Source organism: Haliaeetus leucocephalus, unplaced genomic scaffold (assembly GCF_000737465.1).
Source record: "Haliaeetus leucocephalus isolate CR32 unplaced genomic scaffold, Haliaeetus_leucocephalus-4.0 Scaffold556, whole genome shotgun sequence".
Classification (NCBI taxonomy): Eukaryota; Metazoa; Chordata; class Aves; order Accipitriformes; family Accipitridae; genus Haliaeetus; species Haliaeetus leucocephalus.
In genome coordinates this window covers 1139788-1166217 of record NW_010972992.1, presented here as the reverse complement: position 1 = coordinate 1166217, position 26430 = coordinate 1139788, and the positions used below count along the sequence as shown (strand labels likewise).

At 64.2% G+C, this 26430-nt stretch overlaps 1 protein-coding gene across 1 annotated transcript in view; it reads right to left on the bottom strand.

Annotated features, from left to right (window-relative positions):
• Positions 1–423: 423 nt before the first annotated feature.
• HSPG2 (heparan sulfate proteoglycan 2) overlaps positions 424–26430 on the bottom strand; it is a 38843-nt gene continuing 12836 nt past the window's right edge. The window contains exons 20-89 of the mRNA XM_010577490.1: positions 26224–26364; positions 25256–25432; positions 24997–25176; positions 24801–24919; positions 24606–24717; positions 24409–24522; positions 24209–24336; positions 24045–24131; positions 23913–23962; positions 23729–23817; positions 23496–23636; positions 23228–23419; positions 22651–22743; positions 22492–22572; positions 22142–22372; positions 21897–22010; positions 21683–21810; positions 21526–21612; positions 20489–20715; positions 20288–20398; positions 20106–20206; positions 19519–19699; positions 19099–19158; positions 18764–18886; positions 18536–18676; positions 17675–17817; positions 17453–17588; positions 17220–17365; positions 16989–17127; positions 16756–16910; positions 16231–16369; positions 15944–16095; positions 15502–15640; positions 14496–14647; positions 14261–14399; positions 14027–14178; positions 13805–13943; positions 13570–13721; positions 13347–13485; positions 13113–13264; positions 12891–13029; positions 12655–12798; positions 12446–12580; positions 11792–11973; positions 11519–11711; positions 11249–11428; positions 10171–10431; positions 9893–10088; positions 9709–9806; positions 8873–9139; positions 8684–8796; positions 8452–8599; positions 8242–8358; positions 7885–7969; positions 7654–7798; positions 7476–7575; positions 7290–7399; positions 7103–7211; positions 6929–7027; positions 5891–6112; positions 4918–5150; positions 4583–4769; positions 3525–3647; positions 3385–3438; positions 3193–3268; positions 1986–2064; positions 1807–1874; positions 1618–1701; positions 1447–1550; positions 424–587 (exon numbers count right to left, since the gene is read on the bottom strand). Of these exons, the coding sequence (XP_010575792.1) occupies positions 424–587; positions 1447–1550; positions 1618–1701; positions 1807–1874; positions 1986–2064; positions 3193–3268; positions 3385–3438; positions 3525–3647; positions 4583–4769; positions 4918–5150; positions 5891–6112; positions 6929–7027; positions 7103–7211; positions 7290–7399; positions 7476–7575; positions 7654–7798; positions 7885–7969; positions 8242–8358; positions 8452–8599; positions 8684–8796; positions 8873–9139; positions 9709–9806; positions 9893–10088; positions 10171–10431; positions 11249–11428; positions 11519–11711; positions 11792–11973; positions 12446–12580; positions 12655–12798; positions 12891–13029; positions 13113–13264; positions 13347–13485; positions 13570–13721; positions 13805–13943; positions 14027–14178; positions 14261–14399; positions 14496–14647; positions 15502–15640; positions 15944–16095; positions 16231–16369; positions 16756–16910; positions 16989–17127; positions 17220–17365; positions 17453–17588; positions 17675–17817; positions 18536–18676; positions 18764–18886; positions 19099–19158; positions 19519–19699; positions 20106–20206; positions 20288–20398; positions 20489–20715; positions 21526–21612; positions 21683–21810; positions 21897–22010; positions 22142–22372; positions 22492–22572; positions 22651–22743; positions 23228–23419; positions 23496–23636; positions 23729–23817; positions 23913–23962; positions 24045–24131; positions 24209–24336; positions 24409–24522; positions 24606–24717; positions 24801–24919; positions 24997–25176; positions 25256–25432; positions 26224–26364 (9597 nt within the window). The remainder of the gene's footprint in view (positions 588–1446; positions 1551–1617; positions 1702–1806; positions 1875–1985; positions 2065–3192; positions 3269–3384; positions 3439–3524; positions 3648–4582; positions 4770–4917; positions 5151–5890; positions 6113–6928; positions 7028–7102; positions 7212–7289; positions 7400–7475; positions 7576–7653; positions 7799–7884; positions 7970–8241; positions 8359–8451; positions 8600–8683; positions 8797–8872; positions 9140–9708; positions 9807–9892; positions 10089–10170; positions 10432–11248; positions 11429–11518; positions 11712–11791; positions 11974–12445; positions 12581–12654; positions 12799–12890; positions 13030–13112; positions 13265–13346; positions 13486–13569; positions 13722–13804; positions 13944–14026; positions 14179–14260; positions 14400–14495; positions 14648–15501; positions 15641–15943; positions 16096–16230; positions 16370–16755; positions 16911–16988; positions 17128–17219; positions 17366–17452; positions 17589–17674; positions 17818–18535; positions 18677–18763; positions 18887–19098; positions 19159–19518; positions 19700–20105; positions 20207–20287; positions 20399–20488; positions 20716–21525; positions 21613–21682; positions 21811–21896; positions 22011–22141; positions 22373–22491; positions 22573–22650; positions 22744–23227; positions 23420–23495; positions 23637–23728; positions 23818–23912; positions 23963–24044; positions 24132–24208; positions 24337–24408; positions 24523–24605; positions 24718–24800; positions 24920–24996; positions 25177–25255; positions 25433–26223; positions 26365–26430) is intronic.

Sequence of the window (26430 nt, the reverse complement as noted above, 5' to 3'; positions counted from 1 at the left end):
CCCATAACCCCTATACCATACCCACCCGAATCCTCACACGAAATGCCTTCTGGATCCCCATACCATACCCCCCAATACCATACCCCCCCATACTCCCCCGCCGGCGCAGCACCCCCAAACACGGCCACCGCGCTGGTTCTCTCTCCTTTAATAGCTGTCCCCGCGGGGGGGTCCCCGCCAGCACCCCGATTGTCCCTCGCGTCCCCACCCCGCCGCCACCCCAGGGGGGCACCCGGGCGGCCCGGCCGCCCCAGCACAGTTTCGGGGGGGCTGATGTGGGGGAGGGGGGTGTAAACATTTTTGGGGGTCCCGGCCCCCCCCCCCGAGTCACCCCGGGGCAGCAAAGCACCGTTTCCTCCTGGCTTTTTTTTTTTTTTGGAATAAGATTGGCCAAATTCCCCCCAAAATATATTTTGGCGGGGGTTAGGAGGGGCAGGGGGGGGCGGGGGAGCCCCCCACCGCGCCATGCCGCAGGTCGATGGGGTGCCGGGGGGTCCCGGCGGGCGCCAGCGCCAGCCCCCGCAGGCACCCAGTGATGCCGGAGGTGAATTTGCCAGCCGTCAGGCTGCGGGGGTCCGGAGCGCCGCCTGCGGGGGGGACACGAGGGGACACGTGGGTGCGAGGGCACCCGGTGGGCTCACCTGGTGTCCTCTCCTGTGTCCCATCCCATGTCCATCCCACATCCTGTCCCACGTCCACCCCGTGTCCAGCCCACATCCCATCCCATGTCTGTCCCATCCCATGTCCATCCCATGTCTCATCCCATGTCCATCCCATGTCCCATCCTGTGTCCCGTCCCATGTCCCAGCCTATATCCATCCCATGCCCTGTCCCATGTCCCATCCAGTGTCTGTCCCATGTCCCATCCCATGGCCATCCCGTGCCCTGTCCCATGTCCCATCATGTGTTCTCTTCCCATGGCCATCCTGTGTCCCATCCCAAGTCTCATCCCACATCCTATCGGTGTCCACCCCACGTCCACCCTGCGCCCCCTCCCATGTTCCATCATGTGTCCCCTTCCCGTGTGCCCACCCTGTGTCCCATCTAGTGTCCATCCCATGTCCCGCGCCTTTCCGTGTCCCACCCCATATCCCCTCCCGTGTCCTGTCCTGGGTCCCATCCCAAGTCCCATCATGTAACCCCTCCCATGACCCATCCCATGTCCCATCCTGTGCTCTGTCGCATGTCCCGTGTCCCATCCCATGTCCCCTCCTGTGTCCCACCACGTGTCCCAGCCCATGTCCCATCATGTGTCCCACCCCCTGCCCATCCCCTATCCCACCCCAGGTCTCACCCCATGTCCCGCCCCATGTCCCACCCTGTGTCCCTCCCTGTCCCACCCCAGGTCTCACCCCGTGTCCCACCCCATGTCCCACCCTATGTCGCACCCTGCGTCCCACCCTGTCCCACCCCATGCCCCGCCATGTCCCCTGGGTGCCACCGTACCCATGTAGATGCTGCCCTGGGTGTTGGCCATGACGTTGGCTCCTGGTGACTGCCCGCTCACCGGCTCTTCCCCATCCACCTGCAGCCGCCCGTGCCGGCCCTCCCTGCACGGCACCCATCAGCACCCGCACCCTGACCCCCACCCTGACCCCCACCCTGGCCCCCACCCACCTCGTCACCGTCACCCGGTGCCACTCGCCGTCGTTGATGGGGTCTTCGGAGACGATGCTGGCCTCACCGCTGCCCAGCTGGTAGCTGCAGGGGTGACGTGGGCTCAGCACAGCGGGCACCCTGGGGTGGCATAGGGCACCCTTGGGTGGCACGGGGCACCCCGGGGTGACACCGGGTCCCCCCGCTCACCTGAACACCAGGTGCCCGTCCTTCAAGCCGAGGCCGATGAAGTCTTTGGCTTTGCCACCCTCGCCGGGCTCCTGTGGGCGCAGCGGGGCGGTGAGCGGGGTGGGGGGTACCCTGACCCCCACCCTAAGGGGGCTCAGCACCCCGGTCCCCTCCCCAGCGATGCCCTCCACCCCGCTCACCGCCCCGTGCCACAGCAGCAGCCCGTCGGCACTGCCCGTCCGCAGCTCCAGCTCGATGGTCTCGGGCGCCTCGGGTGGGCTGCAAGGAGAGGGGCATGGTTCGGTGGGTGCAGCACCCCAGGGTGGTGCAGCACCCTGAGAAGGGTGCAATAGTGCAATGGGTGCAGCACCCTGAGAAGGGTGCAATAGTGCAATGGGTGCAGCACCCCAGGAGGGGTGCAATGCCGTGATGGGTGCAGCACTCTGGGAAGGGCACAATGCCATTCTGGGTGCAGCGCCCCGAGAAGGGTGTTAAATGGCAATGGGTGCAACGCTGTGGGAAGGGGTGCAGCACCCTGTGAGGGTGCAATGCTGCAGGAAGGAAGGGTGCAATGCAGTGGGAAGGGTGCAGCACCCCAGGAAGTATGCAACGCTGCAATGGGTGCAACACCATGGCAAGGGTGCAATGCTGAGATGGGTGCAACATCGCAATGGGTGCAACGCTGCTGGAAGGGGTGTAGCATCCTGGGGGGGGTGCAACGCCATGATGGGTGCAACAAGGTGGGAAAGGTGCAATGCTGCAGAAAGGGGTGCAGCACCCTAGAAGGGTGTGATGGCATGGGAAGGGGTGCAATGCTGTGATGGGCGCAACACTGCAATCAGTGCAATGCTGTGCTGGGTGCAATGCTGCATTGGGTGCAATACTGCAGGAAGGGTACAATGCTGCGATGGGTGCAAGGCTGCGACGGGTGCAATGCTGCAATGAGTGCAAGGCTGCGACGGGTGCAATGCTGCAATGAGTGCAACACCACAGGAAGGGTGCAGTGCTGCGATGGGTGCAACGCTGTGATGGGTGCAATGCTGCATTGGGTGCAATACTGCAGGAAGGGTACAATGCTGCGATGGGTGCAAGGCTGCGACGGGTGCAATGCTGCAATGAGTGCAACACCACAGGAAGGGTGCAGTGCTGCGATGGGTGCAACGCTGTGATGGGTGCAACGCTGTGATGGGTGCAACGCTGTGATGGGTGCAATGCTGCAGTCAGGGTGCAACACTGCAGGAAGTGGTGCAATGCCTTAAAAAAGGGTGCAACTACCCAGGGAGGTTGCAGCACCCCAGGAAGGGTGCAGCACCCCGGGCAGGGTGCAATGCCGGCGTGGGGGTGTGGCACCCTGCTCGGGGGGCGCGGCACCCTGCTCGGGGGTACCCTGTCCCCGGCGTCACTCACCCACGGGGAAAGAGGTGACCGGGCAGGGCCAGGTAGGAGCCGTCCCGGAAAGCGGCGCTGAACTGTCCGGGGGCGTCTGCGGGCAGAAAGGGGGGGATAAGGGGGCGATAAGGGGGAGACCACGCCCAGCTGCCACACCCACGGCCCCACCTTTGGGTGCAAAAAGGGGGGGAAGTGGGTGCAGGCACCTACCTCCGCCCCCGCTGCCTTCCTGCCAGTCCTGCTCCAGCTCCGCTAGCGCCAAGCCTGCGGGTGAAGGGGGGTTGGGGACGGGGTGGCACATGTCCCCCCCATGTCCCCAGGTGTCTGTCCCCAAGCGTCCCCCGACTCACTGTGCTGGCAGTAGGGACCGGCGTAGCCCTGCGGGCAGAGGCAGGCGTTGCCCTTGCAGGTGCCGCCGTGCAGGCAGGGGTTGTGGTGCAGGCAGCGGTCCTCCTCCCGCTCGCAGCGTGGCCCTGGGGACAAGGAAGGTGACACCGGGTGACGTGGGTGGGTGCGAGGATGGTCAGATGCCCTCGGCTGACCTGCTGGCCCAGGGTTTGCCCTTGCACGCACACACACGTGCAAAGTGAGCATGCACACGAGGAGTGCGTGTGCACGCACAGTGCATGCACGCACGCACCGTACCTGTGCACGCACAGCACCCACAGTACACACTCGCACGTGCCGTGCACACGTGCAAACTGCACACAGATACGTGCAGATACATGCGTGCACGGCAGATGCACACATGTGCAGACTGCAGCCTGTGCATAGCACGCACGCATGCGTGCCAACTGCACACACCGCACATGCACGCACAGCACATGCAGAGCAGATGCACACAGTGCACGCTGCACCCATGTGCAGCAGATGCACGCACGTGCAAACTGCACCCGGAGTGCACACAGGTGTGCACAGCACCCATGCATGTACAGCACCTGCATGCACACTCAACACATACACGCATGCACAGCACATGCACGCACTGCACACTACACACACACTCATGCAGATGCACCTGCTTGCAAACAGCATGCCTGCACCCCAGCACACATGCATGTGCAGCACGCATGTATGCACAGTGTGCATGCATGCACAGCAGACACATGCACACGTACATGCACAGTGCGCATGCATGTGCAGCACACACAATATGCAGCCCACCCGCATGCACAGCACACGTGCACGTACAGCATACACGCCTGCATAGTGCACATGGATGCGCAGCACACATGCACACGTGCGTGCACGGCACACCCCCATATGCAGCACGCGTGCACGCGCAGCCCACACGCTTGCACGCCCAGTCCACCCGCGTGCTCAGCGTGCGCGCGCACGCGCGCACACCAACCGCCCACAGCGTGCACGTGCAAACCGCACACGCGTGTCAGCACCCCGCGGGACTCACCGCTGAAGCCGGGTGGGCAGAGGCAGCGGTAGGCAGGGCTGCCGGGGCTGCCTGCAGGCAGGGGCAGGCAGCGACCCCCGTGCAGGCAGGCAGCCTGCAGGCAGGGCGAGCTCTGCCCGCACTGCCCCACGCCCCGGCTCCGCAGAAAGCTGTAGGACAAATCCACCTTCTTCCCATTGATGGAGACCTGGGGCGAGGGGGACACACCAAGGGAGGGGGGGTGTCAATCCCTGACCCCCCCAACCCCCGCCGAGGGGACCCTGGCCCCCCTGTCTCCCACTGGGGGGACCCAGATGTCCAGGACAGGCTTTTGGGGGGGACAGGGGGTGTCTCACCTCTCCAATGCAGCCCCGGAAGGAGGCGTTGGTTGGGGGGCGCAGGGGGGGTTCGGTGCCCCCCAGATAAAGGGGGGTGCGTAGGTTGAGACCTTGGCTCTTGCCGGGCGAAGAGCGTTTCACCGGGGCGGCGTCATCCACCACCAACGTCCCATCCTTGTGAACCCGCTCGGCCGTCACCCGGTGCCAGCGGCCAAGCGTCACCGGCTCGGTGCTGCGGAGAACTGCCAGGCCTGTGGGGATTTGATGGTGGCATCACGGGGGGCTGGGGGACACCAGGGATGCTTGGGGACCTAAGAGGTGCCCTGGGTGATGCTGGGGGACCCCGGTGATGCTTGGGGACCCCAGTGGTGACAGGGTACCCCACTGATGCCCAGGGGACCCTAGCAGTATCTGGGGACCAAAGTGATGCCAGGGGACCCCGGTGGTGTGACGGTGATCCACAGGGACACTGGCAGTGCCTGGGGCCCCAGGTGACAGCAGGGCATCCCAGGTATGTAATGCCAGGGGACCCCAGCGACACCAAGGGACCCCAGCGACATCAGGGCACCCTGGTGACATTTGGGGACCCTGGTGATGCCCAGGGACGCTGCCACAGCCTGGGGATGCCAGTGTCACCAAGGGACCCCAGTGATGTGCTGCCAGGGGACCCAAGTGACACCAGGTGACCCCAGTGATGCTGGGGGCCCCAGTGATGCCTGGGGACCCCAATGATGCCAAAGGACCCTGGTGACGTTTGGGAACCCCAATGATGCCAAGGGACACCAGTGACACCTGGGGACCCCAATGATGCCAAGGGACACCAGTGACACCTGGGGACTCCAGTGGTGCCAGGGGACCCTGCTGCGGCTCAGGGACCCCTATGATGCCAATGGACCCCAGTAATGCCAGGCCACCCCACCTATACCCAGGTTCCCAGTGCCACCAGCCCCCCCACGGCGCCACCAAGACCCCCATCACCGTGTCAGCCCACCTGAGCCCAGCTCGTAGCGGAACTCAAGGTGGCCACCAGCCATGGCCAAGGCGACAAAGTCCTCCACGGGGACAGCTTTGCCAGCGCTGAAGAGCAGGAGCCCGTCGGGTGCCAGCGGCAGGAACTCAGCCTCCACCCGCAGCTCATGGTGGACGTTGGTGAGGGGCGGGTAGGAGACGAAGGCACCCGCCTCACCGAAGGATGGCACGCTCACTGCCTCGCCTGCGGCACCCCCAAATCAGTGCCTGGCTGGTGGGACCCAAACCTCCATCCCCATGGTGCCCATTTCCCCTGGGTGGGACCCAAATCTCCATCCCCATGGTGCCCATCTCCCCAGGGTAGTCCCAGTCCCTGCCCATCTCTGGTGGTCCCCAGCTCCGTGCCCATCTCCCCAGGGTGGCGTGAGCCCCATTCCCATGTCCCCAGGGTGGTACCCAGACCCATGCCCATCTACCCAGGGTGCTCCTCAGCCTGTGTCCCCAGGGTGGTCCCAAATCCCCCATCCCCATCGTGCCCGTCTCCCTGGGATGGCACCCAATGGCCCATCTCCATCATATCCACAATGCCCACCTCCCCGCATGGTACCTAATCCCCTGTCCCCATCATGCCTGTGTCCCCAGGGTGGTCTCAGCCCTGTGCCCATCTCCCTGTGGTGGTCCCCAGCCCCATGTCTGTGTCCCCAGGGTGGCACCAACCCTGTGCCCATCTCCCCAGGGTGGTACCAAGCCCCATGCCCATCTCCCTGAGATGGTCCCAGCCCTCTGCCCATGTCCCCAGGGTGGTCCCCAGCCCTATGTCCATGCCCCAGGGTGGTCCCCAGCCCTGTGTCCACCTCCCTGGTATAGTACCCAGCCCCATGCCGCTGTCATCAGGGTGGTGCCAACCCCGTGTCTGTGTCCCCAGGGTAGTCCCCAGCCATGTCCCCATCTCCCCAGGGTTGTCCCAGCCCCATGCCCATCTCCCTGGGGCGGTGCCCACCCCGTGCCCATGTCCCCAGTGCGGTGCCAGCCCTGTCCCCGTGTCCCCAGCTGTGCTTACCCTCGGTGCACCTCTCCCCAGCCTTGCCCAGGTGGCAGCGGCAGGTATAGCCTTGCCCGTCTGGCCGGTTGACGCAGGTGGCATCAGCCCCACACGCCTCTGTAGGGTGACAAGCGATGAGCACCCATCCGGGGAGGGACACTGGGGTGACATCCCCGTGGGGCAGGCACCTACCTGGGTGACAATGCAAAGCCTGCGAGTACTCGCAGTTGCTGCCGGTGAAGCCGTGGGGACAACGGCAGATGTAGGTGCCACTCTCGGCGTCCTGGCACACGCCACCATTCTGGGGGGGGATGACATGGGCGTCAGCAATGGGTGGGGATAGGTGGAGATGGGTGGGCATCACCCCCACCATCCTCACCTGGCATGGCCGGTCCTGGCAAGTGGGACAACTGGTGACACCGTGCGCCTGCAGGTCCATGTCCCCAAAGGCCACCTCCTCCCCTTGGATGCGGAGCTGGCGTACGCAGCCTGCGGAGGGATGGAGATGGGGGTGACATGGCGCTCAGCCTCCCACCCCGGTGCCCCCCAAAAACTCATCACTCACCCATAAAACCACGGCTGAGCCCTGTCTTAGCCACGGTACTGAAATCGGGGTACCCCCCCAGGTACAGCTCCTCGTTCAGATCCAGCCCTTGAAACTTCCCCTGCGGGCACAAGTGGGTGGGCACCACCTCCAGCACCCTGACCCCCACCCAATACACATCACCCCCCCCCCCAAATACCTGGGAGGTCCCGTTAACTGGGGGGTGCCCGTCCAGCGCCAGCGAACCCCGGGTAAGATTGCGGAGGAGACGGACGGTGTGGTACTCACCCAACCGCAGTGGCGTCGGATGCCGGATGGTGGCCATGCCCGAACCAGCATCAAACCTTATTTTTTTGGGGTACAACAGGTGTGGGTGGGTGCTGGCACCCATCTCCCCCCTCCTCCTATAGCACCCGTTCATGGGTCTCACCTAAATTCAGGGCGGCCACCCACCAAACCGAAGGAGATGAAGTCGGCACCGCTGTTTTTCCGCTGCCCATTGTAGAGGAGAAGCCCTGCAGGGTGGCGGTGGGTCAGGCAGGATGGTGCCCACCCCGGGGGGGTGCGGATCACATCCTGAGGAACCCCAAAACACCCCCGGGATGGAGGAGAAACCCCCCAGAAGTGGTGGGGGGGGCTTGGTTGAATAGAGAATGGGAGCTAAAGGAGGAAGAGGGGAGGATGGAGGGAGGGATGGAGAGGGAAGGGAGGAGGAGACGATGGAGGGGACATAGAGGGGACATGGGGGGGACACATGGGGGGACACAGGGGTCCCATCGGCGCTCACCGTCAGCAGCGTCAGGTCGGAAGGTGATGAGGATCTCGAACCTCTTGTAAGCATCCTTGATGGTGGGCAGGGGGAGGAAGGAGCGGGGCGTCTGCCCAAAATAGGGGACCAGGCGCTCTGTGGGGATGGGGGGGTCAGGAGAGGTTGGGGTGCATCACCCTCCTCCCACCACCACCCGGTCCATCCATCTGTCTGTCTGACCATCCTCACCTCGGACCTTAAGGACATAGTAAGCTGTCTCCTGGCCGCGGTGGTTGGCTGCGGCGCAGGCGTAGACACCGGCATCCTCATGGCGCACGGCCGGCAGCGTCAGGACGTTCCCTTCTGCCCTGGCACCCGCCGGCAGCTCCCCTTCCAGCTGCGGCAGAGCGGGGTGGGGGGGTCAGCACCCATAGGGTGCCCCCCCCCCCCCCACCCCCATCCCTGCATCCCTCCATCTCACCTTACTCCAGGTGATCTCCGGCACCGGGAAACCGGATGCCAAGCAGGGCAAAACAGCTGCCGAACCCACTGAGACCTCCTTCACCTCTGGCTGCCCAGCGATTTGGGGGGCAGCTGGGGATGCACGGAGGTGTCACCACCCTGTGATGACACCGTCTGTGTGTCCCCAGCTCCGTGTCCCCATCCTCACCTTGCACGTGGAGGATGACGTGGGACTGGACGGTGCCCACGCTGTTGGCAGCAGTGCAGCGGTACTGCCCAGCATCTGCCCGTTCTACCCGTTCAATGGTGAGGGTCCCGGCACGGACCAGCACCCCGGGTCGGATACGGCCCCCCACTTTACTCCAGGTGACGTGGGGACGGGGTTCACCCAAGCCCAGGCACTCCAGCTCCACCGCCGTCCCTGCCAGCACTGTCTGCACCGCTGTCCGGATGTTGATCAGGGCCCTGGGGAGAGCTTGGAGGGGGGGACAGTGGGGTTTTGGGGTGCCCCCCTGGCATGGGGGAGGCATCGTGGTCTGGGGTGCCAACCGGAGGAGTGAGAGATGGGGAGAAATGGGGTCTTCATGGGCATGGGGAGAGATGGGGGGTACCAGGGTGCTCAGGGGTGTGAGGAGAGATTGAGGGTATTAGGGTGCCCACAGGCATGGGGAGAGATTGGAGGTATCGGGGTGCCCTTGGGCATGGGGAGAGATTGGGGGTGTTGGGGTGTCTGCAGGCACAGGGAGAGATTGGGGGTGTTGGGGTGTCTATGGGCATGGGGAGAAATAGGTGGCTATTTGGGTGCCCATGGGCAGGGGAAGAAATAGGGGATATTGGGGTGCATGGGGGTGGGGAGAGAGATGGAGGGTACCAGGGTGCCCATAGGTGTGGGAAAATGGGGGCACCGGGGTGCCCATGGGGATGGGGGTATGAGTCAGTGGGTGCCCCTGGGTCTGGGGAGATGGGGGGTCCCAGGGTGCCAGTGTTCATGGGGGATAGGTTGGGGGGTGCCCATGTCCCCTGGTGCATGGGTGCTGCTCCTACCCTGGACGGTGAGGGTGGCCCTGTCCTCCGCCTGCCCGCCTGGGGCGCTGGCCCGGCACACGTACACCCCCTGTGCCCCCCACGCCAGCTCCGGTATCCTGCGGGGACACAGCCGGGGTGTGGGACCCCACAGGGGGGAGCAGGTGGGGGGGGGGATCCGACTGCCCCATCCCCCACTCCTTACCGCAGCACCCCGTCCCGCACGCTGTGGGTGGGGGGCAGCTCCCCACCATCCTTCAGCCACTCCAGACGTGCCCGGGGGTCCCCCGAGACAGCGCAGGCGAATTCGGCGGTGCCACCCACCCCCTTGACGAGGCTCCCCGGTGTCACCCGTACTGTCAACGGACCGCTGCCGGCGTCCCCACTGTCACCAGCATCACCTGGATGGGATGCAAAGCCCTGATGGTACCTGGCGGCACGGGCATCCCCGGCGTGGGGCATCCCCATTGAGGGGGGGCTCACCATGGACAGCCACGCGTGCAAAGGTCTCGGCGGTGCCGACGCGGTTGGTGACAAGGCAGCGGTAGGTGCCGGAGTCGGCGGGCAAGGCTGGGCTGATGCGGAGGAGGCCGGCGCGGTAGATGGCACGTGCCGAGAGGCTGCCGTTGACCTTATCCCAAGTGTAGACCAGTGGCGGGGTGCCATGGGCCAGGCACTGCACCTGCAGCGCGTCACCAGCACGCACCGCGGTGTCCTCCGGCAGGCTGGTGGCATATGGTGGTGCTGCAGGGAACGGCCAGTACCATCAGCACCCGACCGCAGCCGGGATGGGGCAATGAATGGGTCAACAGGGCGAGGAGGGCATCAGTGGGAGGGTCTGGGTGGAGATGGTGGTGGGTGTGTGTTGGGATGGACCAGAGATGGATGAATCCACGAGGAAGGGATGGATGGAGGAGTTAGGAGATGGAGAGATGAGCGTGTGCTGGGATGGATGAGAGATGGACTAATTCATGAGGGAAGGGATGGGTGGAGAAGTTTGAGACCAGATGGAGAGATGGATGTGAGCTGGGATGGTTGAGTGATGGATGAATCCACCAGGAAGGGGTGGATGGAGGAGTTAGGAGATGGAGAGGTGGGTGTGAGAGGAGATGGAGAGATGGATGTGAGCTGGGACGGATGAGTGATGGATGAATCCACCAGGAAGGGGTGGATGGAGAGGTGTGAGAGGAGATGGAGACATGGGTGTGAGCTGGGATGGCTGAGTGATGGACGGATCGATGAATAGGGGATGGATGGAGGACAGAGCAGAAATAGAGATGGATGTGCACAGGTATGGGACAAATGGATGGACACATCCATGGGAAGGGCTGGATGAAGGAGCTTGAGAGGAGACAGAGAGGAGGATGAGTGCTGGGGTGGAGCAAGGATGGATCCATGAGGAAGGGCTGGATAGGAGGGTGGGAGCAGTGATGGAGATGGCCATGTGCAGAGGAAGGACGGAGAGGAGCCAAGGATTGGTGATGGCAACAGCACGGGTGAAGGAGACAGTGGAGATGGCAGGAGGGACCCAGGGGCACCCCAAATCCCACTACCCCCTTACTCTCCACGTCGAGGGTGATGAAGACCTCAGCGAAGCCAGCGGGGCTGCTGGCATTGCAGATGTACTGGCCCGAGTCCTGCTGTGCAACGCGGGGGATGACCAAGCTGCCGTTCACCACCCGGTGCTGCCAGGGCAGGGGTGCCCGCAGCTTCGACCACTCGATCCGGGGCGCCGGCTCACCTACAGGCAGCGCCAGCGCCCATCACCGTGGCGTCAGGGTACCATGTCAGGATACCCCTCCTCCACCACCGTCCTCCATCCTCCCCGTACCTCTGGCTGTGCAGTGCAGCGTGGCGGTGTCCCCAGCCACCACAGTGACGGCAGGTGGCGCGGTGACCTCGGGGGCACCAGGGTGCCGCTGTGCTGTCTCCACATTGACGTCCACCCGGGCTTGTGCTGAACCCAAGGCGCTGTGCGCCGTGCAGACGTAGGTCCCGGCGTGCTCTGGCTTGGCCGGTGAGAGCTGTGTGGTGAGGGACAGGGTGCATGGTGAGCACTGGGCACCCACCAGATCTCCGCGGCACCCCAGGGTGCCCCGCTCACCTGCAGGATGGCCTGGCTGTCCATGTGCAGCAGCATTTGGTGTTCCACCTTCTGCCGGGAGCCCAGCCGGCTCCATCGCACCAGTGGCCGTGGTTCACCCCGGCCAAGGCACTCCAGGCTGAGGGATTTGCCCTCCTTCACTGTCACAGGGCCCGGTGGCATCACCGACACTGTGGGGGCACCTGGAGAAGGAGGAGGACATCAGTGCGGGGATGAGGATACCACCACTAAGGACGTTAGCATGGCAACAGGGACAGCATCACCCTGGGGGCATCTGGAGCATGGGGAGGACATCAGCATGGGGATGGGGGATGGGGACAGGGACACCACCACCCTAGGAGCATCTGGAGCACATGATGGAAATGAGGATGGGGACACAACCATCCCAGGAGCATCTGGAGCCCATAGAGGACATCAGCACGGAGATGGGGACATCACAACCCCAGGGGCACCTGGAGGACATCAGTATGGGGACATGGGCACCACCACTCCAGGAGCACCTGAAGCATGGATAGGACACAGGGATGGGGACATGATCACCCCAGGGTATCTGGAGCACATGGAGGACACCAGCATGGGGACAGGAACACCACCACCCTGGGGGCATCTGGAGCACATGGGGACAGGGACAGGGCCACCCCAGCAACCTCGCACCTTGCACCAGGAGGTTGACGACGCTGCTGGCAATGCCGAAGCGGTTGGAGGCCACACAGTGGTAGGCACCCTGGTTGCCCACATGGGCGCCGGTAATGGAGATGACTGAGCCGTTGGTGCTGATCTTCACGTTGTCTGGACAAGGAGGAGCCATCAACACCAGGGACACCCTGGGGACCACGACGGGACCACCCTGGGGACCACCATACCTTGGAGATGTTGGCCAGGTCCCATCCGCCAAGTGACGTTGACAGGCCGGGCGCCGTCGTGGACGCGGCACTTGAAGGTGGCATCCTCGCCTGGTGCCACCGCCATGCTGTGCGGGTCGATGGAGATGATGGGGCTCTGCAGACCTGCAGGGACAAAGGGACAGGGAAGCCACCAAGGTGACTCATGTCCCACATCTCCCCCCCGGCATCCTCCCTCGCCCTGTGACCACACTCACGGTAGCTGGAGCTGTCACGGGAGGTGACGGTGACAGTGACGGTGGCCTCGCGGGAGACGCTGCCTGTGTCTGCCCGGCACACGTACTCCCCTGAATCGGCCACTGAGAGCTGTGACAGCCGCAGGCGGGACCCCGAAACCTGGGGACATGATGGCAGGGGGTGTTGGCATCAACCGGCCACCCACGGCCACCGTCCTCCACCCTGCCCCTGTCCCCACCTACCTGGTGCTTGGCTGGGAGGGACCCACCACGCTTGTACCAGGTGATGGTGGCCTGTCCCTGTCCAGCCACCACACAGTCCAAGTCCAGGGTCTGTCCCTCAGTGACAGAGGATGCTGAGGACTCGATGTGGATGGGCGGTGCGACGCCAGTGGCTGTGCGGACAGAGTTAAGGGTAAACATCCCCACCGGTCCCTGGCACCAGAGGGGACCTGTCCCCTGAAGGGTGGCACTCACGGTGGGATGGGTTGGCTCCATCATCGATAGTGACGATGAGAGACGTCTCCTGCGTGACGCCACCCGATGTCACCCGGCACACATACTCCCCTGAATCGGCCGCCGTCACCTGGGGGATGCGCAGGCGGGTGCCTGCCACCTTGGAGGGGACAATTTGGAGACAAGTCAGTGCCAGAGAGCAGGGGATGACACAAATTCAGGGTGAACCCCCTCTGTGCCCTACCTGGTGGCTGGTGGGCAGGGAGCCACCGCGCTTGTACCATGTCACAGTGGCAGGGCCGGATCCTGCCACCACGCAGTTGAGATCCAGGATCTGTCCCTCAGCAATGGCCGAGGACGAGGACTCGATGCGGAGGGGCTGGGAGACTCCGGAGGCTGGGGGGGACAGGGAAACGGGACATTTGTCACCGAGGTGGCACCCATCTGTCCCCAAGCGCTGCCCTCTTGCTTGCACTCACGGTAGTAGGTGCCCATGCCGCCAGGCACGGTGACGATGACAGATGCCTCCTGCGTGACGGTCCCCAGGGTCACCCGGCACACATACTCCCCTGAATCAGCCACTGCCACCTGGACGAGGCGCAGGCGGGTCCCCGATACCTGGAGAGGAGAAGTTGGGGACACATCAGTGGCTGACGTGGGGCTGTGCCCTGCGGGGTGATGCCACCTCCCTGGCATCCCACCTGGCTGTTGGGGGGCAGAGCCCCCCCACGCCGGTACCAGGTGACATGGGGGTGACCCTGTCCTGCCACCATGCAGTTGAGGTCCAGGGTCTGTCCCTCGGTGACGGCAGCAGACGAGGTCTCGATCCTCACTGGTGGCGTGACACCAACAGCTGGGAATAGCAACGGGGTCAGCAGGGGTAGCCACCGTGTCCCCATCGTGTCCCCATGTCACCTCCCACCCATCCCCGGTACCATAAGAGGAGCCAGCGCCGGTCTGGATGGTAACGATGAGGGACGTCTCGTGCGTGACACCACCTGATGTCACCCGGCACACGTACTCCCCTGAATCGGCTGCCGTCACCTGGGGGATGCGCAGGCGGGTGCCTGACACCTGTCGGGGGTGACACACATGAGAAGGGGGACACAAACCCCTCAAACCCCCCAAAAATCCCTTTTCCATCCCAAAATGCTCCTCTGGTGTCCCTACCTGGTGCTTGGCTGGAAGGGACCCCCCGCGCTTGTACCAGGTGATGGTGGCCTGTCCCTGCCTGGCCACGATGCAGTTGAGGTCCAGGGTCTGTCCCTCAGCCACAGAGGAGGATGAGGACTCGATGCGCACCGGGGGGGTGACACCAATGGCTGGGGACAGAGATGGAAGTGTCACCCCAAGAATCATTGCATGGTCCTCTGGTCCCCTGTCCCCTCCTGGTCCCCACTCACGGTAGGTGCTGGCCCCGCTGGGCTGGATCGTCACCATGATGGAGATTTCCTTGGTGGTGGCCCCACTGGTCACCCGGCACACGTACTCACCCGAGTCGGCCGCTGTCACCTGCAGTAGCCGCAGCCGGGAGCCGGACACCTGCAGGGACAGGAAACGGGTCACCGGGACCACTCAAGCTTGCAAGGGGCCATCAGCGGTTGCACAGGGCCATCTGGGCTTGCACAAGGCCACTCGAGCTTGCACAGGGCCACCTGGACTTGCATGGGACCACCTGGGCATGCAAGGGGGTCACTTGGGCTTGCATGGGCCACCAGGGCTTGTAAGGGGCCACCAGGGCTACTTGGGCTTGCACAGAGCCATGGGTCAACCCCAACCACCCCCTGGGGGACATCTCCCTCCTGGTGAAGCACCTACCTGGTGCTTGGCCGGGAGGGACCCCCCACGCTTGTACCAGGTGACGGTGGCCTGTGCGGGGCTGGCAATGACGCAGTTGAGGTCCAGGGTCTGGCCCTCGGCCACAGGCGATGACAAGGACGAGGACTCGATGCGCAGGGGGGTTGTGCTGCCTGGGGCTGGGGACCGAGACAGGTTAGAGACCGTGGTCACCACCACGTGTGACCCTCCAAGGGACACCAGGAGCCCGGGAAGTCAGGGTGGGCACACACATGGGTGGCTTCCCCAGGGAGTGATTCATCCCAGACCCAGATACACCACAGGGCAGTGCCACCCACCCATGGGTAACATCCTGTGTCCCCTCCTGATCCCCACTCACGGTAGGTGCTGGCCCCGCTGGGCTGGATTGTCACCATGATGGAGGTTTCCTTGGTGGTGGCCCCGCTAGTCACCCGGCACACGTACTCGCCCGAGTCGGCCGCTGTCACCTGCAGCAGCCGCAGCCGGGAGCCAGACACCTGCGGGAACAGGACATGGGGGACACAGGGGCCATTTGGGCTTCCATGGGACTGCTGGAGCTTGCATGGGGCCATGCAGGCTTGCATGGGCCACCTGGGCTTCCATGGGGTCACTTGAGCTTGCATGGGCCACCTGGGCTTCCATGGGGTCACTTGAGCTTGCATGGGACACCTGGGCTTGAATGGGGCCATCTGGACTTGCATGGGCCCACCAGGGCTTGTAATGGGCCACCTGGGCTTGCACAGGGCCTTGGGTCAATCCCCACCAGGCCCTTTGGGGACATTCCCCTCCACGTCCCCTACCTGGTGCTTGGCCGGGAGGGACCCCCCGCGCTTGTACCAGGTGATGGTGGCCTGTGCGGGGCTGGCGATGACACAGTTGAGGTCCAAGGTCTGGCCCTCGACCACGGCGGAGGACGGGGACTCAATGCGCAGGGGGGTCGTGCTGCCCGGGGCTGGGGACCAAGACAAGAGGGTGACACCAGTGACCATGACAGAATCCCACCGGCAAGGGCACAGAAGACATGGCTCAGTGCCATGGCACATGGGGACCCCCACGCTGGCACTGTCACGCCCCTGTCCGCACTCACGGTAGGCACTGGCCCCGCTGGGCTGGATTGTCACCATGACAGCGGTTTCCTTGCTGGTGGCCCCACTGGTCACCCGGCACACGTACTCGCCCGAGTCGGCCGCTGTCACCTGCAGCAGTCGCAGCCGGGAGCCGGACACCTGTGGGGAGGGGACACGGGAGACACAGGGGCCATTTGGGCTACCATGGGGCTGCTGGGGCTTGCACAGGGCCACTTGGTCTTGTATGGGGGCCACTGGGCTTGCACAGGACCATCCAAGCTTGCACAAGTGCCATCTGGGCTTGCATAGAGCCACTTGGGCTTGCAAAAGTGCCAGTTGAGTTTGCATGGGCCACCTAAGCCTGCATGGGCTACCTGAGCTTGTATGGGACCACCTGGGCTTGCGTGGCCCACCTGGGCTTGCGTGGCCCACCTGGGCTTGTATTGGCCCACCTGGGCTTGCATGAGGCCACTTAAGCTTGCATGGGGATGTGGGTCAACCCCCAACCACCCCCCTTGGTGACATCCCCCTCTGGTGTCCCCTACCTGGTGCTTGGCTGGAAGGGACCCCCCGCGCTTGTACCAGGTGACGGTGGCCTGTCCCTGCCCAGCCACCACGCAGTTGAGGTCCAGGCTCTGTCCCTCAGCCACAGTGGATGAGGATGCATCGATCCGGACAGGGACACCTGAAGCTGGTGGCCCTGGGGGGGAGGATGGAGCCGTGACCGCCCGTCTGGGACCAGCATGTCCCCCCCTGGTGCCACTGAGCCTGGTCTCACCGTAGGACGAGCTGGATCCAGCCACGACGGTGACAATGACAGACGCCTCACGCATGGTGGTCCCCAAGCTCACCCGGCACACGTACTCCCCTGAATCGGCCGCCGTGACGTAGGGGACACGGAGCCGGGACCCCGAAACCTGGGGTTGGGGACACGCATCGGTGTCACATAGGAGGGGACAGGGCAGGATTTGGGGTGCTGCCCACGCTGCCTGCACTGCCTGTGCCCTACCTGGTGGCCAGCGGGCAGGGAGCCACCGCGCTTGTACCACATCACGGTGGCAGGGCCAGATCCTGCCACCAGGCAGTCAAGGTCCAGGGTCTGTCCCTCGGTGACGGATGGGGATGAGGACTCGATGCGGACGGGTGGTGCTGTCCCTGCAGGGAGGAAAAGGGGGGACACGGGTGGGTTGCAGCCCGCTGAACCCATCCCCGAATCTCACTGGCATCCCCCACCAGCCTCACCTGGCACCACTGCCACCTCGATGGCAGCGCGGGCCGTGCCAGCGGCGCTGGTGCCCACGCAGAGGTAGATGCCACTGTCGGCCACTGTCACGGTGGGGATGACCAGCGTGGTGATGTCGGCGTGCTCAGTGCGGGACTGTGGCATGAGGGTGGGCGTAAGAGGCAACCTTGGTGCACCCACATCCCCCCGGGAGCACCCAAGGGTGCCAGCACCCGGCTCACCTGCGGTGGTAGGGTGCCCCCCTGCTTCTCCCAGGTGATGGTGGCAGTGGGTGACCCCGAGACCCGGCAGTAGAGTCGCACCGTGGAGCCCTCCTGCACCTCCGTCCGCTCCGGGCTCACCTGCACCCGGGGTGTGCCGGCAGCTGTGGGAAGTAGGGGGTCAGGGCAGTGCTGGAGGGGTGGGGGCAATGGGGGTGATGGGGATGATGGGGGTGACATGAGTCATGCAGAAGATGAGGATGATGGGGATGATAGGGGGGATGAGGGACAATAGGAACAATGGGTGTGACAGGGATGATGGGGATGATGAGGATGATGGGGGATGAAGAGGATGATGGAGATGATAGGGGTGACAGGGATGATGGGGACAATGAGGGTGACGGGGATGATGGGGGTAACAGATGATGGGGGTGACAGATGATGGGGACAATAGGGACAGTGGGAGTGATGGGGATGAGGGGGATGGATGATGGGAGATGACAGGGATGATGGGGATGACGGGGATGATGAGTGTGATGGTGATGGTGGGGGTGACGGGGATGATGCAGACAATGGGGATGATGGGGACAATGGGATGATGGATATGAACGATGGGGATGATGGGGGGTGACGTGGATGATGGGGACAACAGGGGTGACAGGGATGATTAGGACAATGGGGGTGATGTAGATGATAGCAGTGATGGGGATGATGGGGGCGACAGGGATGATGCAGATGATGATGATGATGGGGACGATGGGGACAACGGGGGTGACAAGGATGATGGGAGATGATGGAGATGATGGGATGATGGGGATGGGGATGGACGATGAGGACAATGGGGACAACAGGGATGACCGGGATGATGGGAACGACGCTTACCTTGCACATGGAGGAAGGCCTGCGCCGTGTGCTGCCCGGCGCTGCTGCGCGCCCGACACGCGTAGTGCCCCTCGTCAGTGGGCTCAACGGCGCTGAAACGCAGCGTCCCACCATGGACCACCGCCCGCGGCGGCAGCGTGCCTACGGGGACACGGCCCAGTGTCACCCCCAACAGCTGTGTCCCCAAGCCCGGTGCTGGTGTCCCCCCCATCCCCGGCAGGCACCTACCGAGCCACTCGAGGGTGGGCGGGGGGTTACCGGCAACCACGCAGCGAAACTCGGCCGGCTGCCCTGGTGCCACACTCAGCTGTGCCGGCTCCACGGCGGCGGTGGGGGCGGCGGCGGTGCCGGCTGTGGTTGAGACCCGGGGAGGGGGGGAGCTCAGGGCTCGCCGGGGCCCCCCCCATGGCGCTGGCCCCAGCTGGTGGGGGCAGTGGGAAGCAAGAGGGTGGCGTGGCACGGCTGGTGGCGGGGTGCACAGTGGAGCCCCGGCATGCAGCAGGTGCAGGGGGTGGGGAGCGCGTGGACCTCCCCCTGCCCCAACCTCCCCCACTGTGACTTACCTGGTCTGTGCCCCTCCATAAACTCAACAGGTCCATAAAACATCTGAGTCTTTGATGGGGCTGCAAGAGGGCACAGGTCTCAGGGGAGTGTGCCCATCACCCCAGCGTCTGGGTGGCTAGCCTGCCCATCGCCCTGGTGTCTGGGTGCCAAGCAAGGCCATCATCCTAGCGTCTGGGAGCCAAGCGTGCCCACTACCCCAGTACACAGGTGGTGAGCGTGCCCATTGCCCCAGCGTCTGGGCACCAAGCGAGCCCATCACCCTGGTGTCTGGGCACCAAGCGTGCCCATCACCCCAGCACCTGGGTGGTGAGCATGCCACAATCGTGCCAGTGATTTGGCACCGAGCATGCCCGTCACCCTGGCATCTGGGCACTGAGCGTGCTCACCACCCCAGTGTCTGGGCACCCCTGCGGGCTTACCCTGGACATAGAGCGTGGCGGTGCCCTCATCCATGTCCAGCATGTTGGAGCCGGTGCAGACGTAGACACCGGCGTCCTCGGGCCGCACGTTGCGCAGGGTGAGGATGCCGTTGAAGTCCACGGCGCCGGCTGGCAACGTCCCGTGGTTCTGCCGCGTCCATACCAGGGTGTAGGCAGGTGACTGGTGGGGAGAGAGGGAGAGGCCTGAGGCCATGGGGATGGGCAGGCCAGTGGGGCAGGGCATCTGCTGGGGACAGAGGGGATGGGGGGGGCTGTATGCCCGTCTGGGCACCCGCCAGGGAGAGGTGGTCACCCAGGGGTGTTGGTGTGTCCCGTAGAGCCACGTAGGCACCCAAGCGTGTTTGGGGGGGTCCGTATGGCTGGATGGGCACCCAAGGGTGTCCCTGTGCCCTGCATGACCCCATGGGCACCCATGTACCCTGCATGGCCCCATCGGCACCCAAGGGTGCTCATGTGTCCTGTGTGACCAGGTGGGCACCCAGGGGTGTCCCAATGCCCTGCACACCCCCATGTGCACCCAAGGGTGCCCGCGTGCCCCCCGCTGTGCCGTGCCCCCCTCAGCTCACCTTGCTCTTGGCAGTGCAGACGAAGGTGACATCGGCCCCAGGCTTCACCCGCTGCACCCGCTTCTCCTCCACGGTGACGGTGATGGGTTTGCCGGGGGTCTCTGCACCAAGATGGGAGAGCTGAGTCCCGCTCACCCCCCCACTCCGTGTGTGTGTCCCCCACCTCAGTGACAATGACCTACCGGTGACAATGACCTCAGCGCGGCTGGTGTTGCTGTGCCGTAGGTTGCGGCAGGAGCAGACGTAGACGCCGGCTTCAGAGGGCTGGATGCTGGCGAAGTGCAGCTCCTCGCCTGGGGGGGGGACACGTGGGTGACACCCCACGTCGCGTCCCCCCACCTTGGGGACACCATGGTCCCCCCCCTCCCTGAACCACCCAATACCTTGTCGCCGGCTCTGGGCACCTTCGGGGAGGGGTCGCCCATCTTCTCGCGTCCAGTGGTAATAGAAGGGGGGGTCACCGCTGGCCTGGCACCGCAGGGTGACGGCGCTGCCCTGTGCCACTGTGGTGCGTGGTGGGTGGATGCGGACGGCCAGCGGGAGTGGGGAGCCCGCCAGGACGCACGCCTGCCCACGTGCCGTGGGGTCACCCGTGTAGCCAGGCGCGCAGCTGCAGGGGAAAAGGGGGTGAGTGTATGGCGGGGTGGGCACAGCAGGGGTGGGGGTATAGGAGGGTGAGCATATTGGGGTGCATATAGTGGGGTGAGCCCATCGGAATGGGGTGAGTATATTGGGGTGAGCACATCGAGATGGGTATATTGGGGTGAGTATATTGGGGTGAGCACATCAGGGTGGGTATATTGGGGTGAGCACATCGAGGTGGGTATATTGGGGTCAGTATATTGGGGTAAGCACATTGGGGTGGGTATATTGGGGTGAGCCCATCAGAATGCATAAACTGGGATGAGCTTATGGGGTGAGTACATTGGGGTGGGTATATCAAAGTGGGTATGTTGGGGTGAGCACATCAGGGTGGGTATATTAGGGTGGGAATAGCAGGAGAACATTGAGTATGTCAGAGTGGGTACACTGGGGTGAGCCCATCGGGGTGACTATACCAGGGTGGGTGTAAGGGTGAGCACGTTGGGGTGGGTCTATCAGGGGAAGCCCATCAGGGTGACTATACCAGGGTGTGTATATTGGGGTGAGTATATTGGGGTGAGTATATCGGGGTGAGCACTTTGGGATGGGTCTATCAGGGGGAGCACATCAGGGTGGGTATATCAGGGTGAGCCTGTCAGGGTGGGTATATTGGCGTGGGTGTAAGGGTGAGCCCATTGGGTGAGTACCTCAGGGTGGGTATATTGGGGTGAGCCCATAGGGGTGGGTATATCAGGGTGGGTATATGGGGCTGAGCATATATATATATGGGTATATGGGTTTTTTGGGGGTGCCAGCCACCCCCTGCCACAGGCCTCACCGCTCGCAGTACTGCCCGGCATAGCCCGGCTCGCAGGCGGTGCAGCGGTACCCGCCGCCTCCCAAACTCTCGCAGGTCCTGGAGAACCTGTGGGGACAGTGTGAGGTGGGGGGGTGTCCCCTCCCCGGCAGACCCCCGCCTTGGCGCTGGCACTCACTGGTTTTCAGGGTATGGGAGGGGACAGGCGCAGGGCTGGCAGTCCTCGGGGGTACCGGCGGTGGCATCCCCGTAGAAACCGGGGGCACATTGGTCACAGAAGTCCCCTGCCGTGTTGTGCAAGCATCCCTGGGGACACACACACACAAATATTGGGGGTGCACGGCTGGGATGGACCCCAGCCCCCCCAAAACCTGCTTAATATAAATACTTACGGAGCAGACGCCGCTCTCGGGGTGGCAGCTCTCCGAATGCCCGTTGCACTCACAGAGCTCGCAGTGCCCCAGGTACAGCCCCCCCCCGGTGCGGGTGTAACCGGGCGCACAATCCTGACAGGGGAGGAAAAAAAGGGAGGGGTGTTCAGTGTTGTGACACCCCTTCCCCCCCAAAAAATATCCCTGGGAAGGAGGGGGTGATGATGGGGGGGGTGATGATGGGGTGGGTGATGCTGGGGGCTCACCTGGCAGGACAGCCCATGGTAGCCGGGGGGGCAGCGGCATTCCTCCACTTCAGGGGCCGGGGGGAGGCCGGGTTGGGGGGGCACGGCCATATCCATGGCGACGTTGGCGATGCTGGATGCGGCCGTGCTGGTGGAGTAGGTGGCTCGGATGAGGATCTCATCCAGGTCGGCCAAAGCCATCAGGAGATGCTCCCGTGTCGCCGGTTGCCCGTCCGGCCGCTGCCAGTATTGCTGCAGGCAGAGAGGGGTGTCAAGGGCCGGGGCGGGGGGGGGACAGACACACACACCCCGGCTGGGCACGTCGTGGGGATGGGGGACATCAGGGACAAAAGCCACCCGCTCCCTCTTACCTCCCGAAAAATGATCTCGAAGGCCTGGGGGGTCCGCGGGGGCAGGTCGGGCTGGTACGCCACCAGCGTGATGTCGTTGCCCTGTGGATATGGGGAGGGTCAGGTGGGGGGTCGCCAGTGTCATCCTGTTGTCCCCCCCCAGCCCAGGCACCCCCATACCGTGATCTGGATGTCGACGTCAGGCAGGGGGGCTCCCTGCCCCCCCGGGGTGTAGGTCAGGGTGTAGCGGAGGCGCCCGCCATAGGAGCCCACCTGCATGGGGAGATGGGGTGGGGATGCATCCCATGGGATGAGAAGGGGAAGGGACAGGACAGCATAGGGATAGGGATGGGGATGGGGAAAGGGAAGAGGAAGAGGATGGGGAGGATGATGGGGACAGGGATGGGGATGGGGAAGGTGATGGGATGAGACAGGGATGGGGAAAGGAAAAGGGGGAAGAGGGAAGGGGAAAGGGAAGGGAAAAAGAAAGGGGAAAAAGAAAAGAGGGAAAGAAAAGGGGGAAAGAGAAAAGGGGGGAAAAGAAAAGGGGGGAAAAGAAAAGGGGGAAAAAGAAAAGGGGAAAAAAGAAAAAGGAAGAAAGCAGGAGACGGGGGAGGCTGTGCCCACTTCCCCCTCCACCAGAGCCATGGGGCGAGCAGCCAGGGGTGCCCATGGGGAGTGGGTGCAGCCGGTGCCAGGCTGGTGCTCCTGCGGGCACCCCTGTCCCCTTGGTCAGGGAGGGGGGGCACCCCATTACCTTGTCCCCCTGGTAGGGGGGAGGCAGCTGCCAGTAGTAGGAGTCGGGGGGCAGCTCCCCAAAACGGCCGTAGGTCAAGCGGGGTTGGGGGGTGCCCAGCTCCACCTCAAAGCCGGTGCCCACCCGGGTGCTGCGCTGCCGGTTCACCAAGGCAAATCCCTGGGGATTACCGGGACCGAAGGGCGTCTGGACCTACAGGATGGGGATATGGGTGAGTGGGGTTGGGGACATCTGGGGACAGCCTGGAGACTTCGGAGGGGACACTCACGGTGCCACGGGCATAGGCGGTGCTGGCGCAGTGCTGGACGATGCCCATGCAGAAGCAGGGCAGGCAGCCAGCCGGCTCGCTGGCACTCAGGTGGAAATGGTGGGGACGGCAGGTGGCACAGCTGGGACCCTCCACGTTGGCCTGGGGGGAGTGGGGGGGATGGGGTGGGTGACATGGCCCTGGCACCTCCTCCCAGGGCTTGGGGACATGCTGGGAGGGGGACGACAACTCACCTTGCAGTGGCACTGCCCGTTGGCGTCGCAGCCCTCGCCGATGCTGCCGCGTGGGTCGCACTGGCACTGCCCACTGGGGACGCCCGGCTCTGCGGTGGAGTGGGGGGGGACAGCGGTTAGGCACGATGCCCCCCTCAGTGCCACTGCAGGGGACACCACCTCGTCCTCTCCCCACGACGCTCACCTTGGCACGGCTCTCCCCGCAGCGGGTCCCCCACGTACCCAGGCAAGCACCTATGGTGGGGGTACAAAAAAAGCCAATGAAGGGGAGGTTGCACCCCAAAAAACAACCCCTCACCCCGGGTTCCCCTGGCACCTCTCGCAGAGACGCCCGCTGTGTCCAGGGGCGCAGGCGGTGCAGGTGGGCTGTCCGTCCTTGTCCTCGAAGCAGCTTTTGGTCACCCTGCAGAGGGGACAAGGGGATGGGTGAGACCCTGCCCGTGTCCCCAAGAATGTAGGTGACCAGGTGGTGGCACCTACTGGGTGTCACTGTGGTGTCCATGGCAGGGACAGGGCTGGCAGTCGCCCGGGGTGCCCCGGGTAGCATCGCCGTAGTAGCCGGGTTGGCATTTGTCACATTGGGCGCCCTCCGTGTGATCCCGGCAGCCCTGCAAAGGTGATGGCATTGGTGGCACCGCCATGGGGGTCCCCGGGGTGTCCACCCACTGTCCCCAGCTCACCTGGCAGATGCCATTCTCAGGGTGGCACTCGCTGGCATGGCCGTGGCACTGGCACGGCTCGCAGGTGCCCAGGTAGAGCCCGGTGGTGCTGCGGGTGTAGCCGGTATCACAGTCCTATGGAGGGGACAAGGGGACAGGGGGGTGGGCCACCACTCGGTGTCCCGAAGGCCAGGGTGAGGGGACACTGAGGGTCTCACCTGGCAGGAGGCACCACGGTAGCCGGCTGGGCAGGTGCAATCCTCCACCTCCAGTGCCGGCGGGCGGCCGGTGGCGTGTGGCACTGCCACGTCCAGGCTGACATCGGCTAGTCTGCGGGGCAAGAGGAGATGTCCCCACCGCTCTGCCCACCCGCACCCCCATGTCCCCAGTTTCCCTTCCCCTCTCCCTGGTACCTGCTCTCCTCTGGTTGATCAGAGTAGGACGCCCGGATCATGAAGAGGTCGATGTCGGCCAAAGCCATCAGGAGATGCTCACGGGTGGCATCGCGTCCATCCGCTCGGCGCCAGGCACGCTGCGGGCACAACCAGGGGGTGACCGCTGTGTCCCCAACCCCAACCTGGGATGGGGGGGACACCCGCCGGTCCTCACTTCACGGAAGGGCACGGTGACGGTGGTGGGGACGCCAGATGGGGGGTTGGCATCAGAGAAGTGCTCCAGGAGTATGCCGTTGCCCTGCAGCAGGACGTCGGGCTGGCGTGGCAAAGGTTGGGCGCCCGCCGGTGCCCGGTGCGTCACCGTGTAGCGCAGCTCACCACCGTACGATGTCACCTGCAGGGCGGGATGCAGCTAGGCTTAGCCGGGCTTGGGGACATCCACCTTGTCCCCCAGTCGGCCCCGGCGCTGGCACCTTGTCCCCGGCGAAGGGTGCGGGCAGCACCCAGTAGTAGACGTCACGGGGCAGCTCCTGGAAGGCGGCGAAGAGCAGCTCCCGTGGGGAGGAGAAGCGGGCACGGTCACCCACGGTCCGTGTGCCGGCCAGGTTGGCCAGGCTCAGTGGCGGTGTCTCCTCGGCGGTGAGGAGGACCTGGAAGGGGAGCGGGAAGGGGCTTGGTGGTAGGCATGGCACAGCATGGCGTGGCATAGCACAACACGGCACGACATGACACTACGTGGCATGGCACAACACGGCATGGTGTGGCACAGCAAGGCATGGCATGGCATGGCATGGCACAATATGGCACTACATGGCACGGTGCAGCCCTGCATAGCACGGCCTAGCAACGCATGACATGTCACAGCACGACATGACATGGCACAGCATGGCGTAGCACAACATGGCACAGCAAGGCATGGCACTCCATGGCATGGCACAGCACGGCATAGCACAACATGGCACAGCATGGCACTACATGGCATGGCATGGCATGGCATAGCATAACACGGCACAGCGTGGCACAGCAAGGCATGGCGTGGCATGGCACAACATGGCACTATGTGGCATGGCATGTGGCAGCATGGCACAACATGGCACGGCATGACACTACATGGCATGGGAAGGCACTATATGGCACAGCACGGCATGACATGGCAAAAGATGGCAATACATGGTACAGCATGGCATTGCACAGCACGACACAGCACAACATGGCACAGCCTGACATAGCATGGCATTACACGGCACAGCACGGCACGACATGGTGCAGCATGGCACAGCACAGCATGACATAGCATGGCATAACGGCATATAACGGCACAGCATGGCACAACACAGCTTGACATGACATGGCATGGCACGGCATGGCAAGGCAAGGCACAACATGGCACAACATGGCACCAAATGACCCAGCATGGCCTGGCACAGCCTGGTGACCGTACCTGGTGGCGGCTCCATGCGGAGCTGGCGCAGTGCCGTGAGACACCCATGCAGAAGCACTGCAGGCAGCCCTCGGGGTTGGCTGCGCTCAGGTGGAAGGTGCCGGCGGCGCAGGCATCGCACAGCCGCCCCCGCACGTTGGGCTGCCGGAGGGGGCACAGGATGGGTGCCGTGGGTGGGGGTGCCAGGGGGTGGAGGAATGGGTGCCG